At 44.5% G+C, this 19,146-nt stretch overlaps 1 protein-coding gene across 1 annotated transcript in view; it reads right to left on the bottom strand.

Moving 5' to 3' along the window:
- vps35l (VPS35 endosomal protein sorting factor like) overlaps nt 1-17,509 on the bottom strand; it is a 170,733-nt gene extending 153,224 nt beyond the window's left edge. The window contains exons 1-3 of the mRNA XM_080207060.1: nt 17,445-17,509; nt 4,493-4,592; nt 2,430-2,621 (exon numbers count right to left, since the gene is read on the bottom strand). Of these exons, the coding sequence (XP_080063186.1) occupies nt 2,430-2,621; nt 4,493-4,592; nt 17,445-17,461 (309 nt within the window). The 5' untranslated portion in view covers nt 17,462-17,509. The remainder of the gene's footprint in view (nt 1-2,429; nt 2,622-4,492; nt 4,593-17,444) is intronic.
- Nucleotides 17,510-19,146: the final 1,637 nt, after the last annotated feature.

Below are 19,146 nucleotides of genomic sequence, written 5' to 3'. Positions count from 1 at the left end.
TTCCTTTTCCAATCACAGTTAAATACAGTCACACGCTATGGAAGAGTATGAAAAATGGCATGTCTCACTTGAATCAGCCTCCACTACAACCTCAGGCAGAGCGTTCCAAAACCAACCTACCTGCTGTGGGAATTTGTTTCCCTTACGTCACTGTTACTCCTCCTGTTAGTTATTTTAAGTCGGTGTCCTCTCGATATTGATCATTTCATAAGTGGGAACAGTTTTTCCCTATCCACTCTGATCAGATCACTCAGGATTTTGTTGTTCACATCTCCTTTCAGCCTCTTTTCCTTGAAGGAAAAGGATCCCAACTTCTCCAATCTACCTTCCTAGCTGAAGCTCCACATTCTGGAAGCATCCTTATTAACCTTTTCTGTAATCTCTGTAATTCCTTCACATTTTTCTGAAAAAGTGTGGCACCCAGAATTGCACCTAATATTCCAGTTGCGGTTGAATCAGTGTTTTATACAAATTTACTATACTTTCCTTGCTCTTGTATTCTGTTCCCTTATAAAAATCGGTTTGCTTTACTAACCGTGCTTGCAACCTGTCCAGCTATCTTTAGTACATACACCCAGCTACACCAACCTGTCCAGCTATCTTTAGTATATACACCCAGGTCCCTCTGCACTTGCAGGCCTGCTAGAGTTGAAGGAAGGATAGTTGCAAACCTCCACAATTACCCAGTCCACATGTAGCCTAATATTAGACGAAGGTGCTCTAAGTCATACTAAAAGAAAGCAGATTAGTTGGAAATCATTCCAAATGTTTACCATCGTCATGTTTTATATATAACCTAGAACTTTTCCACAACAAAATGCTTAAAAATCCCACAATGCAACATTATATTTCCAACTTTCTCTTGAATTTGCTGAGCCCAGAGATGTTTCACTCTGCTGAAGCCATTATCCAAATGTCAGTGGGAAAAGTATATTTATTATTCAGCCCTAGTGGCTACTGGAATGTAGTAAAAGGGCTTCTCGATTGGGATTTTACGACGTTGCTTGGGCAAGACTCAAAATCCTGCCTGAGGCCAATGGAAAATTCTGTTCTGCAAGCCTCACCTGCCCAGGAATAAAATTCCAGCCCTTGAGTTTGCTTGATAGATAACACTGAAAATGTATCCCTAGATTTTACAAAATTGTTGTGTTTTTGGACTGTCTTTAATTTAGAATAAAATTAACAGAATCATGTGACCTATTCTTACATCTGCCGAACAACAGGCCCAGGTGACGTGGCTATTAAAGATAGCTCTGAGGTGTTTTTTACTAAACATAAGATGCGAGGTGCTCACACTTGGGGTCAATGGGAGCGGTATTTGCACTTCGTGATTAAACTGCCAGTCTCTAAATTCCCAGGGAACTGAGAACGTCAGATTGTAAACAGCTAGGCTTTAAACTGCCCCTGTATTGCCAAGATAGAAGAGAATTGGGACCTCAATCAGCGAGTGATTCATGATGTCATTTTTGCAAGAGGGTGGGTTTCTAGGATATCCCTGAAAACTCACTGACACTGGCAGCCTGCCAGAACCCAGCAGAGAAAGTCTCCATGGTTCAACATGCCAGAATGTGGCACTAGCTTGTGCTCAGACTGAAAAGACCCAAGTCCTGAATATTTGAAGTGAGGTTGGAAGATTTACCCAGCTTGTGCTAGAGGGAGAATCTCCAAGAAAGACATCACCATGAAAGACAATAGGACAAAGTACACCTGTGAAGTTTTTTTTTCCCCAGTCATGTTAAAAGTAGAAGGGGAAAGCTCTGTTCTGTAGTTTAATACAGATGTGGCCTACAACAAGTGTTTTGTCAACAGTGCTTTTAGTCTGAATGTTATAACAAAATTCTTAAAAATTGAAATTTTTGCTTTATCATCCTTCCAGCCAACAACATCGGGTAGGAGATGTGCATCGGGATTTGTTGCCAATTCCATGGACAAACTCCACTTCATTCAGAAATCCATCTTCAGTTTGAGTTTCAGAAGCTTAGCTCAGAGAGATACCAATTATAGCAAATTGGGGAATTGAGTGAAGAGTGAAAATTCTGTAAGTTCCTTGCCCCCAGCATATACCCTTGGCTGCCTGGCCAATAACACTGCTGACTATAGAGCCAAAACTGAACAGCCAATCAACAAGGGAGAAAAGAGCCGCAGCAATTCCATCCAACACAACACTTCAATATTCCAGCATTGTTAGTTAACTCGAGTAGGTCACCAAATCCATTACTCAACTGTAGCCCTAGCCCAAAACTCCAAAGGGGAGGTTACAAAGAAAAAAAATATTCTAAGCTTATTTTAAAATCTGGTCGCAAGAGTAAGCAGTAAAATTTAAAACTACTGAGTAAGAACATCTATACATCTGTAATTTGGGTGATCATTTTACTTAGTTTATCCAAAACCAAAGACTATAACAGCACAACCATAATTTTTCAAAATACCATATTGGCGTTGCTTTTTCCTGCTGTCATGACTGTAGGTGTCAGAGGATCTGAGAATGCAGCAAACTGCGACAGAGGATCACTGCCATCCAGCATGCTGCTTAATGGATCCACCACTGAATTAGAGGACAATGAAGAGGTAGACGAGGTACTTCCTTTACGAGCCACTTTCTTAGTCTTTGACTCAGTGACCTACAAGGGATTACCAAACAAACATATTACTTTTCTAAATTAACTTTCCTTCAGAGATCTTTGCAAGCTCCTATGCTAGTATGCATGAGTTTGTTTTGCATGTTCATGAAATACAACATTTTATATCAAGATAGTATGAACATGATAAAAATTAGGTTTACAAATTGTGAAATGTTTCATACATAATAAGGGAGGCAGCGGCACGGTGGTAACGTGACTGCATGAGTAATTCAACAATCAGGAATTGAAATTCGATTAATAAAAAATCTGCAATTGAAAGCTGATCTCAGCAGTGACCATGAAACTATCGTTGATTGGTGCAAGTACTTACCTGGTTATTAATGCCCTAGAAGGAAGGAAATCTGCCGTCCTTACTTGGTCTGGCCCACGTGTGACTCCAGAACCACAGCAACGTGGTTGATCTCGAATGGTCAGCAAGCCACAAGGGCAATTAGGGACAGGCAAGTGGACATCAAATTCCTGATTAAAAGCTGTAACGGAATCTGTATCTGCCACCCTCTCAGATTCTGCATCACAAATCCTAACCAAAATGTTTTTCTTCTCATCTCCTCTGGCTCTATAACCAGTTCTATTGAGAACATATTGTCTCTCCTCATTATTCTTACCAATATGTATCACCTCACTTTTCTATGTTGAATTTTATCTGTCATGTGTCTGGCATCCCACCAGCCTGTCCTGTAGAAATATATTTACTATGCTTCCAAATTACCTGCCATCTGCAAATATTGAAACTGGCTCCTGTATTCACAAGTCCAGGTCATTAATGTATACCGAAAACAGTTGAGCTTCAAGTATTGAACCCAGGGAACACGACCAGAAAAATGTAATTCAACACAACTCTCTGCTTTTGATTTCTTAGTTGCCGCTGCTTGGCCCTTTTATTCCATGGGTGTTTTTTTTATGTAGTGCTTTCTTTTGAAAGTCTATACGGGCACCACCTGCACTGCTCCCATCTGTCCTCTCTGTTACATCAAAAAACTCAACTCACAATTGGCACTTAACAAACCCAGGCCTGTCATATAACTGTTTCTAAAAGCTCCAGACTAACAGCGTGAAACTGACTGACCTGTCATTGCCGAAGCTGCTCCTTCACTCCTTTTAAGTGTAACATTTTCAATCTCTCAGTCCTCTGACACCACCAGCAAATCAAAGAAAGATTGATGATTGCAGCCAGCACAGCCACAATTTATTCTCCTATTTCCTTCAGCAACTTGGGATGCATTCCTTCCAGACCAGACAACCAATCCTCTAGACGCTATCAGCCTTTCCAATACACCTCCTCCATCTCATTCAGTACCCGGACCACCTGTTCATTTGGCTTCGGCCAAGTTCCCTACCTTGGTAAACGCTGATGCAAAATATTCATTTAACATTTTGAGTGACACTTTCTGTCTCTACCTATAGACCTTCATTTTGGTCCCTAATCAGACCCACTGCTCCTCTGACAAACCTTCGCCTGGTGATGCACATATCGAAAAACCTTTGGGTTCCCCATGGTGCGAGTAGAATAGATTGGTGGCTGCCCCTTCAAGTCTATCAGTTTGCTTTTCACAGTTATTGCTTTCCTTTCAGCCTGATGCTTCCTTGTATCTTATTAAGCTCATATCTGTCACACATTCTCCCTTTTTTTCCTAACTCTTTTATCAGAGCGTACTCCAGCATCAGCTGCCCTCCTCTCCTCGCCATCCACTTTGGGGAAATGCATCACAAACACAACATAAAACCAGTTTAACGTTGACACACAGGTTTAATTTAATAAAGTGTTGAAAAGTTTATCCATGAACAAATTCACTTCAATATTTATGATGATTAAGAGAATCATGCGGACGGTGGAATGGTGAGGCACATACAGTGATAAGCTTCAGAGGGTGAAAGTCACCAAATTCCACAGGTACAGCCTCAAGGCAGCATGCTTCCAATTCAGCTTTGTAATTCCTGTTTCTGGAATACCTTCAAATTAAACAAAAATACAGAGTTATGGCCTTCAGTAAATGATTGGTGAGCACACATACCTCTTTCAGTCACACTTCACAACAATACGAACATATGAATTAGGAGCAGAAGGCCATTCAGCCCCTCGAGCCTGCTCTACCATTCAACAAGATCATGGCTGATCCAATTGCAACTTCAACCCCACATTTCTGCGTAATCCCGATAATCTTTCAGCCCCTTGGTAATGAAGAGTCTATCTCGCTCAGCCTTAAAAATATTCAAAGACTCTGTTTTCAATGTCTTTTGAGGAAGAGTTCCAAAAACTCATGATTCTCAGAAAGAAAACGATCCCCGTTGTCTTATTTTTAAAGTGACCCCTAGTTCTCGAGTCACCTATCCGAGGGAGAGTTAATCCATACTATGTAGATTTGTCTCCTCAAAGTTTTCAAATTGCTCAGGACCTAACTACTAGAAAATTCTGTTTGTCACGATCCAAATAAGAGCAGGATGATAAAGAAAAGGGACAATAAAGTATCTCACAGTATAACTGACTATTTCTTCCTATAAAGACATTTATAATTATCCAGGAAAAGAAAATAAAACAAATGTCATTTCTACAAAATGGATGGAGAGGAAGAACATCCCCACTCTGATTTTATGACAGAGGGAAGGTGATTGATGAAGCAGCTGAAGATGGTTGGGCCTCGGACACTAACCCTGAGGAAGCCCTGCAGTGATGTCACGCAGCTGAGATTTCTGGACCTCCAACAACCACAACCATCTTCCTTTGTGCCAGGTATAACTCCAAGCAACACAAAGTTTTCTCCCCAATTCCCACTGACTCCAGTTTTATGGTAATTTCAAAGAATAAACAAAGAAACTTACAGCACAGGAACAGGCTCTTCGACCCTCCAAGCTTGCATCAACCACACTGCCCGACGTAACTGAAACCCCCTCCCCTTCCGGGACCATATTCCTCTATTCCCATCCTATTCATGTATTTGTCAAGATGTCCCTTAAAAGTCACCACTGTATCTGCTTCCACTACCTCCCCCCGGCAACGAGTTTCAGGCACCCATTACTCTAAAAAAATCTGCCTCATATGTCTCCTTTAAACCTTGCCCCGCACACCTTAAACCTAAGACCCCTAGTAATTGACTCTTCCATTCTGGGAAAAAGCTTCGACTATCCACTCTGTCCATGCCTCAATCCTGTAGCCTTCTATCAGATCTCCCCTCAATCTGTCGTTCCAGTGAGAACAAACCAAGTTTCTCCAACCTCTCCTCATAGCTACTGCCCTCCATACCAGGCAACATCTTGGTAAATCTTTTCTGTACCTTCTCCAAAGCCTCCATATCTTCTGGTTGTGTGGCAACCAGAATTGAACACTATATTCTAAGTGCAGCCTAACTAAGGTTCTATGAAGCTGTAACATGACTTGCCAATTTTTAAATTCAATGCCCTGGTCAATGAAGGCAAGCATGCCGTATGCCTGACTACCTTCTCCACCTGCATTGCCACTGTGTGACCTGTGTACCTGTACACTCAGATCCCTTTGCCTATCAATACTCTTAAGGGTTCTGCCATTTACTGTATATTTCCTATCTGTATTAGACCTTCCAAAATGCATTACCTCACATTTGTCTGGGAGAGAATTCCAGAGACACTCAACCTTCTGAACGAAAAAAAAATTCTCATCTCATCTTAAATGGGTAACCCTTGTATTTAAACAGCGACTCCTAGTTCATAATTCTCCCACAAGAGGAAACATACTCTTCATGTCTAGCCTGTCAATATCCTCTCATGATCTTAAAGGTTTCAATCAACTCATATCTTAATTTTCTAAACTCGAGTACAAATGTAAACAACCCAACCTTTCCTAAGACAACACACCCCTCCCGACTTTTACTCTAATAAACCTGCTCTGAACTGCTGCCAACAATTTCCTCCCTTAAATAAGGAGACCAATACTGTGCACATTACTCCAAACATGGTCTCACCAGTGCCCTGTATAACTGAAGCATAACCTCTCTACTTCCGTAATCAACTCTCCTTGCAATAAACACTAACCTATCAGCTTGCTGTACCTGCACACTAGCCACCGTGGCTCCTCAAAATCTCAGAGCTTTGCATTCCCACCATTTAGATAATATGCTTAATTTTTAATGGAAGAAAGGACAATTTCACATCTTCCCACTTTATATCTATTTGCCAAATCATTGCCCGCTCGTTTAACCTGTGTCCCTTTGTCACTTTCTTATGTCCTCTTCACAACTTGCTTTCCCAACTATCCTTGTGACATAAGCAAATTTTGCAACCATATCTTTGATCACTTCATCCAAGTTGTTTATATAAACTGTAAACAGTTGAGGTCCCAGTACTGAACCGTGACACACCACTCATTACATCTTGCCAATCTAAAATGGACCCATTTATGCCTTCTGTTTCCTATTAGCTAACCAATCTTCCATCCATATCAATATGATACTCACAACAGCATGAGGTTTATTTTCCGTAATCTTTGATGTGGCACGTTGTCAAATGCTTAATGGAAATCTAAGTACGGTACATCCACCAGTTCCCCTTTATCCACAGTCCATATGACCCCTTTAAAGAACTCCAATAAATATGGTAAACATGATTTCCCTGTCACAAAACCATGCTGATTTTACCTGATTACCTTGAGTTTTTTCAAGTGCCCTGCTACAACTACTTTTAACAGTTTCAACTTCTTTTCCTCTGAGAAATGTCAAACTGACTGTCCTACACTTCCTCACTTTCTGTCTCTCCTTTTCAATAAAGGAGTTACATTCGTTATTTTCCAATCTATTGGAACCTTCCCCCAATCTAGGGGGTTTGGAAAATTAAAACTCTCTCATTAGCCGCTTCTTTTCAGATCCTAAGATGGAATCGGCCAAGATCTGGGGATTTGTCAGTGTGCAGCTCCTATAATTTGTTCAGTACCACTTTCCTGGTGATTGTAATTCTTCCGAGTTCCTCCCACCCTTTCACTTCCTGATTTCCTGCTGTTTCTGGAATGTTACTTGTGTCCTCTATAATGAAGGCTGATGTAAGATACCTATTCAATTTATCTGCCATCTCCTTGTTTTCCATTCTCATTCCCCAGAACCATCATCCATTTGGTTAACTTGTTTCTTGTTTAAATATGTATAGGGAGGTTCCACCTTCCACACACCTGACGAAGGAACACCGTTTCCGAAAGCTTGTAAGATTACTATCAAATAAACTGGTTGGATTCTAACCTGGTGTTGTGAGACTTCTTACTGTGTTTACCCCAGTGCGACGCTGGCAACTCTACATCATGACTACAGAGGAGGTCCCAGAAGATTGGAGAACAGCCAATGTTGTTCCTTTGTTAAAGAAAGGTGGCAAAAGTAATCCAGGTAATTACAGGCTAGTGAGCCTTACATCACTGGTCGGGAAATTATTGGAAAAGATTCTTGGAAGCAGGGTTTATTCCCACTTGGAAATAAGTGGACATGTTACTGAGAGGCAACATGGTTTTGTGAAGAGGAACTTGTGTCTTACAAACTTGATCGCGTTTTTTTGAGGAAGTTACGAGGATGGTTGATGAGGGTAGGGCAGTGTATGTTGTCTACATGGATTTCAGTAAGGTCTTTGACAAGATCCCTCATGGTAGACTGGTGCAGAACGTGAAGTCGCACGGGATCAGAGATGAGCTGGCAAGATGGATACAAAACTGGCTCGGTCACAGAAGACAGAGGGTAGCAGTGGAAGGGTGCATTTCTGAATGGAGGGCTGTGACAAGTGGTGTTCCTCAGGGATCAGTGCTGGGACCTTTGCTGTTTGTAATATATATATATATAAATGATTTGGAGGAAAATGTAACTGGACTGATTAGTAAGTTTGCGGACAACACAAAGGTTGGTGGATTTGCAGATAGCGATGAGGACCATCACAGGATACAGCAGGATATAGATCAGTTGGAGATTTGTGCGGAGAGATGGCAGATGGAGTTTCATCCGGACAAATGTGAAGTAATGAATTTTGGAAGGTCTAATACAGATAGGAAATATACAGTAAATGGCAGAACCCTTAAGAGTATTGATAGGCAAAGGGATCTGGGTGTACAGGTACACAGGTGACTGAAAGTGGCCATGCAGGCGGAGAAGGTAGTCAAAAAGACATACGGCATGCTTACCTTCATCAGCTGGGGTACTGAGTTTAAAAACTGGCAAGTCATGTAGCAGCTTTATAGAACCTTAGTTGGAATACAATGTTCAATTCGGGTCGCCACACTACCAGAAGGAAGTGGAGGCTTTGGAGAGGCTACAGAAAAAATTTACTAGGATGTTGCCTGGTGTGGAGGGCATTAGCTATGAGGAGAGTTTGGAGAATCTTGGTTTGTTCTCACTGGAACGATGGAGGTTGAGAGGAGACCTGAAAGAAGTCTACAAGATTATTAGGGGCATGGACAGAGTGGATAGTCAGAAGCTTTTTCCCAGGGTGGAAGAGTCAATTACTAGGGGGCATAGGTTTAAGGTGCGATGTTGAAGGTTTAAAGGAGATGTACGAGGCAGATTTTTCGCACAGAGAGGAATCGGTGCCTGGAACTCATTGCTGGAGGTGGTAGTGGAAGCTGATACGGTAGTGACTTTTAAGGGGTGTCTTGACAAGTACATGAATAGGATGGGAAGAGACGGATATGGTAGGGCATTTTAGTTAAGTAGGGCATCATGGTCGGTGCAGACTTGGAGGGCCGAAGGGCCTGTTCCTCTGCTGTAATTTTCTTGTTTTTTGTTCAGATTCGAAACTCATACTCTGTCATTTTTCATTCTGGATCCCGCTGTTTCCTTTTCCTTCATTTTGAATGCATTTGTGCAGTTCAGGAGTAGACTATCCAATTCCACTTTTCAATTAGATAAGGGGTTACCTGTACCTTAACTTAATCTACCCACCTTGGATTCATAACTTACATACTCACCCTTAAAAATCCAAATCTGCATTTTAAAATGTTCAATAGGCTTAACCTCAGCAGTGTTCTGGAGGAAAGTGTTTCAGATTCCCACCGCCACTTTTATGAAAAAGGTTTTCAACCTTCGCCCCTGAATGGCCGCCTCTCATTTAAAGATTGTTCTGAGCTCCCTCACCAGTGAAAACAGTTTCTCTCTCAGAGCACCTCAATTAAATCATTCCTTAAACTCCCCCTAAATCTTTGATATGCAAAGAAATACAAGCCTGCTGTATGCACCTGGATCCCTACTGTAACTCTTTTAGGCCCAGTGTTACCCCAGTGAATCTATATTGCCCCACTCCAGTCACCAGAGCCTGCTGGAGGTGCAATGCCCAGAACTGAATGTAGTGACTCCAAATGGATTCTAATCAGAGGATCAGGAAATCGAACAATAACTTCCACACTTTGTATTCCACATTCCAGGAGCTCACTATACAACCCTCTTAAAAATGCAGGGGCTCTCCTGTATTGTCAGGGTGCTGCATAGTCTGTTTCTTGGTGTGGTGCAGAATAAGCGAGAGTTATTGAACATTAACAGAACTGCCATTGCCTTGTTATGCACCTCGTAGCTACTGAAAAAAAAGTCAATTAAGTGATGGTAGGGCATTTTAGTTAAGTAGGGCATCATGGTTGGTTTTCAGGAAGAAAAGGAAGGTATACAAAAGGTTCAGGGAGCTAGGAGATGTTAAGGGTCTAGAGGAGTATAAGGATTGTAGAAAGGAGCTTAAAAGGGAAATTAGGAGAGCCAGAAGGGGTCACGAGAAGGCCTTGGCGGGTAAGATTAAGGAGAATCCCAAGGCCTTCTACAAATATGTGAAAAGTAAAAGGATGAGAAGAGAAGGGATAGGACCTATAAAAGGTGAAAGGGGAAAGGTCTGTGTGGAACCAGAGGAAATGGCAGAGGTGCTTAATGAGTACTTTGCCTCAGTATTCACGGTGGAAACTGATCTGGGAGATTTTGCTACAGGTTTGCAGCAGATGGAAAAGATTGAGTATGTGGATATTAAGGAAGAGGATGTGTTAGAAGCTTTGAATTCTATCAAGATAGACAAGAGACCGGGACCAGATGGGATGGAGGCGAGGGAGGCGAGGGAGGCGAGGGAGGCGAGGGAGGCGAGGGAGGCGAGGGAGGCGAGGGAGGCGAGGGAGGCGAGGGAGGCGAGGGAGGCGAGGGAGGCGAGGGAGGCGAGGGAGGCGAGGGAGGCGAGGGAGGCGATTGCAGAGCCCCTGGCGATGATCTTTGCGTCGTCAATGGAGACGGGAGAGGTTCCGGAGGATTGCGGATGTGGTTTCTATTTTCAAGAAAGGGAACAGGGATAGCCCGGGAAATTACCGACCGGTGAGTCTGACCTCAGTGGTTGGTAAGCTGATGGAGAGGCTTCTGAGGGACAAGATTTATGAGCATTTGGAGAGGTTTAGCATGATCAGAAATAGTCAGCATGGTTCTGTCAAGGGCAGGTCGTGCCTTACGAGCCTAGTTGAGTTCTTCGAAAACGTGACTGAACACATTGACAAAGGAAGTGCAGTGGATGTGGTGTACATGGACTTCAGCAAGGCGTTTGATAAGGTCCCCCATGCAAGACTTCTTGAGAAGGTGAGAGGGCATGGGATCCAGGGGGCTTTGGCCTTGTGGATCCAGAACTGGCTTGCCTGCAGAACACAGTAAAAAGTCTGACAACACCAGGTTTTAGTCCAACCCATTTATTTGATAATATTCTCACAAGCTTTCGAGGGGACAGCCTCTTCGTCAGGTCACCTGACGAAGAGGCTGTCCCCTCGAAAGCTTGTGAGAATATTATCAAATAAATAGGTTGGACTAAAACCTGGTGTTGTCAGACTTTTTACTGTGTTTACGCCAGTCCAACGCCGGCATACCCACATCTTGCCTGCAAAAGGCAGAGAGTGGTTGTGGATGGGTCTTTTTCTGCATGGAGGTCAGTCACCAGTGGAGTGCCCCAGGGATCTGTTCTAGGACCCTTGCTGTTTGTCATTTTCATAAATGACTTAGATGAGGAAGTGGAGGGATGGGTTAGTAAGTTCGCCGATGACACGAAGGTCAGTGGTGTTGTGGATGGTCTGGAAGGATGTCAGAAGTTGCAGCAGGACATAAATAGGATGCAAGACTGGGTGGAGAAGTGGCAGATGGACTTCAATGCGGATAAATGTGTAGTGGTCCATTTTGGCAGGACCAATGGGATGAATGAGTACACTATCAAGGGCAGGAGTCTTAGTAGTGTTGAAGAGCAGAAGGATCTTGGGGTCCGGGTCCATAGGACTCTTAAATTGGCCTCGCAGGTGGAGGATGTGGTCAAGAAGGCGTATGGTGTACTGGCCTTCATTAATCGAGGGATTGAGTTTAGGAGTCGGGAGGTAATGCTGCAACTTTATAAGGCCCTTGTCAGACCCCACTTGGAGTACTGTGCGCAGTTCTGGTCGCCTCACTATAGGAAGGACGTAGAAGCTATTGAAAGGGTGCAGAGGAGATTTACAAGGATGTTGCCTGGATTGGGAGGCATGCCTTATGAAGATAGGTTGAGGGAGCTGGGACTCTTCTCCCTGGAGAGGCGTAGGTTGAGAGGCAACCTGATAGAGGTTTATAAAATGTTGAGAGGAATAGATAGGATGGATTCTCAGAGGCTATTTCCCCGGGTTGAAATGGTCGCTACGAGAGGACACAGATTTAAGGTGCAGGGAAGCAAGTACAGAGGTGATGTTAGGGGTAAGTTTTTCACTCAGAGGGTGGTGAGTGAATGGAATCGGCTGCCGTCAGTGGTGGTGGAGGCGAACTCGCTGGGGTCTTTTAAAAGACTTCTGGATGAGTATATGGGATTTAATGGGATTGAGGGTTATAGATAGGTCTATGGATTTGTAGGTATTGATGTGATCGGTGCAACTTGTGGGCCGAAGGGCCTGTTTGTGCTGTAGTGTTCTATGATGCCAGAAACAGCACCTAGCAATTGTTAAAAATAATTATAAAAAGTGTTAAAGAAGTGGTACACAGATGTTGGAGGCAGATGTTAGCATCAAATTATTTTTCAGACTCATGCGCTTGACCATTTAGAAAACATTAATCTCAAAGGTTCCTTCCTCTCTGAATGGAATACAAGACTACGGAATCTGAGCCACCTACACAAGTTTTATTTGTGTTTTCTTTAAGTACATTCAAAATTGATCTAAACCATTGATTCTGTAACTCTTACTGAGTCTGCTTCCCCACTCTTAAATCAGTGAGTCTCACCCGCCTCCAACACCTGTGTACCACTTCTTTAGTACTTTTTATCATTATTTTTAACAATTGCTAGGTGCTGTTTCTGGCATCACTTAATTGATGCTCTTTCCAGTAGCTAAGACGTGCATAACAAGGAAACGGCAGTTCTGTTAATGTTCAATAACTCTCGCTTATTCTGCACCACACCAAGAAACAGACTATGCAGCATCCTCACAATTCTAGAAAGCTCCCTGCATTTTTAAGAGAGTTGTACAGCGAGCTTTAAATAGCTCACCTAGAAAAAGCATTCATGGAGCAAGTGAACAAAGAACAGTACAGCACATGAACAGGCTCTTCAACCCACCAAACCTGCGCCAATTGTGTTTACCTATCCAACCGACCACTTATATCCCACTATTCCCCATTGGTTCATATGCCTATCAAGATAAGTCTTAAATGTGGCTAACATGTCTGCCTCAACCACCTCACTTGGCAGTGCATTTCAGGCCCCACCACCCTCTGTGTAAAAACCTTCCCCCGCACATCTCCACTGAACCTTTCCCCCCTTATCTTGAACTTGCGCCCCCTCATAATTGTCATTTCTACCCTGGGAAAAAGCTTCCAACTGTTCACCCTATCTACACCTCATTTTATAAACTTCTATCATGTCGGGGTAGTCTGTAAGGTTGAAAGAGTGCAGAGAAGGTTCACAAGGATGTTGCTGGGACTTGAGAAGCTGAGTTACAGACAGAGAGAGATTGAATAGGTTAGGACTTTATTCCCTGAAATGTAGAAGAATGAGAGGAGATTTGATAGAGGTGTATAAGATTTTGATGGGTAAAGATAAAGTGAATGCAAGCAGGCTTTTTCCACTGAGGCTAGAGGAGAAAAAAACCCAGAGGGTATGGGTTAAGGGTGAAAGGAGAAAAGTTTAAAGGGAATATTGGCAGGGGGGTGGGGGGGCTTCTTCACGCAGAGAGCGGTGGGAGTGTAGAATGAGCTGCCGGGTAAAGTGGTAAATACGGGGTCACTTTTAACATTTAAGAAAAACTTGGACGGGTTCATGGATGAGGGGGGTGTGGAGGGATATGGTCCAGGTGCAGGTCAGTGGGACTATGCAAAAAATGGTTCGGCACAGACAAGAAGGGCCAAAAGGCCTGTTTCTGAGCTGTAAATTTTCTATGGTTCTATGGTCGTCCCTCCATCTTTCCGGGGAGAACAATCCCAGTTTATTCAATCGCTCCTCATAGCTAATACCCTCCATATCAGGCAACATTCTGGTAAACCTTTTGTGCATGCTCTCCAAAGTCTCCACATCCGTCTGGTAGTATAACGACCGAATTGGACACAGTATTCCAAACCAACAGTGGAAAATCTCAGTAGGTCTGGCAGCAAATGTAAGGAAAGAAAAGAGCTGATGTTTCAAGTCCAGATGACCCTTTGTTAAAGCTTTGACAAAGTCATCTGGACTCGAAACATCAGCTTTTTTCTCTCCTTACAGATGCTGCCAGAACTAAGATTTTCCAGCGTTTTCTCTTTTGGTTTCAGATTCCAACATCTGCAGTAATTTGCTCTTTTCTTTTACATACACAGTATTCCAAATGTGGCCTAACCACCGTTTTATATAACGGTAACATAACTTTATTCTCAACGCCTCATCCGATGAAGGCAAGACAAACATGCCGTATGCTTTCTTCAACACCTCTCCCACCTGTGCTGACACTTTTAAGGATCTGTGGACCTGTACTCCCAGATCTGTTTGTCAGTGCTCCTGATTGTTCTACCATTTATTTTATAACTCCCACCTGAACTGGATCTACCAAAATGCGTCACCTCACATTTGTCCGGATTAAATTCCATCTGCCATTTCCCTGCCTATCTAGATCCTGCTGTATTCACTGACAATTTTCGTCACTATCCACAACTCCGCCATTCTTAGTATCATCCGCAAACTTGCTAATCAGACCAGCTATGTTTTCTTCCAAGTCATTTATATATTACAAACAGCAGAGGTCCCAGCACTGATCCCTGCAGAACACCACTAGTTACACACCTCCGTTCAGAAAAACACCCTTCCACCGTTACCCTCTGTCTTCTATCGCCAAGCCAGTTCTGAATCCATCTAGCTGGTTCACCCCTGATCCCATGAGATTTAATCTTGCATCAGCCTGCCAAGGGGACCTTGTCAAATGCTTTACTAAAATCCATGTAGACAACATTCACAGCCTTCCCTCGTCAATGAGGGGAGATCTCATTGAGACGTATAAGATGATGAATGGGATGGATAGGATAGAGGTGGAGAGACTCTTCCCGCTCAAAAGACAGTAGGACTAGGGGGCACAGCCTCAAGATAAAAGGGGGGCGGTTTAGAACGGAGTTGAGGAGGAACTTCTTCACTCAAAGGGTGGTGAATCTCTGGAATTCTCTGCCCGTTGAAGTGGTGGAGGCTGCCTCGCTAAATATTTTTAAGACGCGGGTTGATGGGTTTTTGATAAGAGAGGGGATTAAGGGTTATGGGGAGAGGGCGGGAAAGTGGAACTGAGCAGCGACAGATCAGCCATGATCTTATTGAATGGCGGGGCAGGCTCGAAGGGCTGGATGGCCTACTCCTGCTCCTATTTCTTATGTTCTTATGTCAATCATTCTTGTCACCTCCTCAAAAGTGGGTTGAGGAGGGTTGCGTCTTGCTTGTTTTTAATCTTATTGAAAGATAATTTAATTCATTCTCACTTACAAATCTACACCCTTGTTTAGCACAATTGTTTGTAATTATAATAGTGTAACACAGGATATAATTCTGCCCTTAAAAATGAATCAGATGCTGGTCTGATATCCCACTCCTTGGGAGAGGGTTCTCAACTCCTTTGCAGAAATATCAAACTTGCTGACACCCTCAGGACATCCCAAAGCTCTTCAAAAAGTATTCCTCCCTAGCTGTGAAGCACAGTCACTGTTGCAATATTGTAGTGAGTTTGCAAGGCTTCACATTCAACAACCAGATCACACATTTTAAAACACAGAAAATTACAGCACAGGAACAGGCCCTTCGGCCCTCCAAGCCTGCACCGACCATGCTGACTTAACTAAAACCCCCTACCCTTCCAGGGACCATATCCCTCTATTTCCATCTCATTTATGTACTTGTCAAGATGCCCCTTAAATACTGTATCTGCTTCCATTACCTCACCCGGCAATAAGTTCCAAGCACCAACCACTCAAAAAAATCTGCCTCGTGTATCTCTTTTAAAATTTACCCCTCATACCTCAAACCTATGCTCCCTTTTAATTGACTCTTCCACCTGGGAAAAAGCTTCTGACTATCCACTCTGTCCATGCCTCTCATAATCTTATAGGCTTCTATCAGGTCTTCCCTCAACCTTCATTGTTCCAGTGAGAACAAACAAGTTTCTCCACCCTCTCCTCATAACTAATGCCCTCCATACCAAGCAACACCCTGGTAAATCTTTTCTGTACCTTCTCCAAAGCCTCCACATCCTTCTGGTAGTGTGGCAACCAGAATTGAACACTATATTCCAAGTACAGCCTAACTAAGGTTCTACAAAGCTGCAACATGACTTGCCAATTTTTAAACTCAATATTCAGGCTCAATGAAGGCAAGCATGTCATGTGCCTTCTTAACTACTTTCTCCACCTGTACTGCCACTTTCAATGACCTGTGTATCTGTACACTCAGTTTTTGTTGTTGGTTGAGGGATAAATGTCGACCAGTATACAAGCCACCTCACCATCCCTACTACTGTTACCTCTGGCACAGTCAATTTTCCATCACATTAGAAAGATGACATCTCCAACGTTGCAGCACTCCACAAGTAGTGGGTTAGACACAGAGGCAAGAACGTTACTGCTAAGCCCAGGCTGACACCAAAAAGGGGAAGGACTGCACCATGTTTCAGTAGCCTGTCTAGTTACCAAGTACTTTCATCTCAAGTGTTTCACAGCAGCAAATAAAATATGATACCAGTGACATAAACACTATGTCAGATGACCGAAAGCTTGGCCAAAGGTGGAGCATCTTAAAAGTGGAGAGGCAACAGAACACAAGGTCTTCCATTGATATTTTACTGAATAGAGTGATACTTATAATTTATTTATTGTACTTAAAATGTGTCACAAGTAGGCTTACATTAACACTGCAATGAAGTTACTGTGAAAAACCCCTCGTTGCCACACTCTGGCACCTGTTCAGGTACAACGTGGGAGAATCTAGTATCTAACCAGCACGTCTTTCAGACTGTAGGAGGAAACCAGAGCACCCGGAGTGAACCCACACAGCCACAGGGATGTGCAGACTCCATCTCAGCCAGGAACTGAACCCAGGTCCCTGGCACTGTGAGGCAGCAGTACTAACCAGCAAACTGCCCACATTACTGTACAGTGTGTATAGAGTGCTGACAGGTATAGAATGCACTCTGTCCAGGAAGCAGTGTAGATACTGGATTGGGAAACAAGCCCTCCCTGTCACAGCAGCAACATTACAGCACAGGCCCAGGGACCATTCCTGATGGGAAAGGCTGAGTGTGTGACACAGGCTGCACTGCAACAGCAAACCGCTTCAAACAACAACATCTAACCGGCCCGGCTCAGGGCCGCTCCCTCACACACCGGGCAAACCCAACCCGCGCTGAGGGGAAACAGCCGCGCTCACCACAACACCGCCGCCATCTTCCCGTCACCGACACAAGCCACGCCCCTGACCTTTCCAACCCTGACCCCAATAGGGGGAGGGTCCCGCCCGCCATCTTTGTGCGGGGCAGACCAGGCAGCCCCGCCCCCTCAGGAGAGATGCGCATGCGTTCAGTGACGTCGAAATCACTAAACAGCCTCCAATAGCAAAACGCAGCGTAGAGGGGGCAGTGTGGAGCAGCACCGAGGGAGCGCCGCACTGTCAGAGGGTCAGTGCTGAGGGAGCGCCGCACTGTCAGAGGGTCAGTGCTGAGGGAGCGCCGCACTGTCAGAGGGTCAGTGCTGAGGGAGCGCCGCACTGTCAGAGGGTCAGTGCTGAGGGAGCGCCGCACTGTCAGAGGGTCAGTGCTGAGGGAGCGCCGCACTGTCAGAGGGTCAGTGCTGAGGGAGCGCCGCACTGTCAGAGGGTCAGTGCTGAGGGAGCGCCGCACTGTCAGAGGGTCAGTGCTGAGGGAGCGCCGCACTGTCAGAGGGTCAGTGCTGAGGGAGCGCCGCACTGTCAGAGGGTCAGTGCTGAGGGAGCGCCGCACTGTCAGAGGGTCAGTGCTGAGGGAGCGCCGCACTGTCAGAGGGTCAGTGCTGAGGGAGCGCCGCACTGTCAGAGGGTCAGTGCTGAGGGAGCGCCGCACTGTCAGAGGGTCAGTGCTGAGGGAGCGCCGCACTGTCAGAGGGTCAGTGCTGAGGGAGCGCCGCACTGTCAGAGGGTCAGTGCTGAGGGAGCGCCGCACTGTCAGAGGGTCAGTGCTGAGGGAGCGCCGCACTGTCAGAGGGTCAGTGCTGAGGGAGCGCCGCACTGTCAGAGGGTCAGTGCTGAGGGAGCGCCGCACTGTCAGAGGGTCAGTGCTGAGGGAGCGCCGCACTGTCAGAAGGTCAGTGCTGAGGGAGCGCCGCACTGTCAGAGGGTCAGTGCCGAGGGAGCGCCGCACTGTCAGAGGGTCAGTGCTGAGGGAGTGCCGCACTGTCAGAGGGTCAGTGCTGAGGGAGTGTTCCTGTTTGATCGTGTGTGTGCTGTGACCTGGCCCAGTGATGCTCTGCAGTAGAGTTTGTCTTGCTGTTGTGTTCTGTCAATTTTCCAACCCTGTACATTTGAGGAATATAGTTTTGTGGCTGTGTTTTCAGCGTCTCTCGATCCATAGTATTGTGCCATACTGTAATGTAAACCTTGTTTTTCAAATTTCTCGGCTGTTTGTTACGTGCTGAGGAACTGCTGGGAACATTCTTTTTGAAAAATAATTCCTTGCTGTCCAGTATTCCTCCGTGCACTGTGCTGTACGGTTCCTATCTGTCAGGATCCTGTTATCAACTTGGTGTTTTATCAAGATGTCTGTCAGGATAAATCGTGAGACAAGGCAGCAATTTTAAATGTGTACAATATTTGAGATATTCCACAGTTTCCTTTATTTTGTAATATTAAAGGCATGAATGCACAGGAAGAAGGTGGAAGAGAGAATGTCCGGGGTGCGTGGGGTCTTTAATTATGCCGGCTGCTTTGCCAAGGCAACGCGAATGTAGACAGAGTCAATGGATGGGAGGCTGGTTTGCGTGATGGATTTGGGCTACATTCACGATCTTTTGTAGGTTCTTGCAGTGTTGGGCACAGCAGGAGCCCATACCAAGCTGTGATACAACCAGAAAAGATGGTTTCTAGCATGCATCTGTAAAAG

Source organism: Carcharhinus amblyrhynchos, chromosome 18 (genome assembly GCF_965287045.1).
Source record: "Carcharhinus amblyrhynchos chromosome 18, sCarAmb.v2.hapA, whole genome shotgun sequence".
Lineage (NCBI taxonomy): Eukaryota > Metazoa > Chordata > Chondrichthyes > Carcharhiniformes > Carcharhinidae > Carcharhinus > Carcharhinus amblyrhynchos.
Note: the sequence above shows the minus strand (reverse complement) of the source record. Positions and strands in the feature narration are given on the sequence as shown.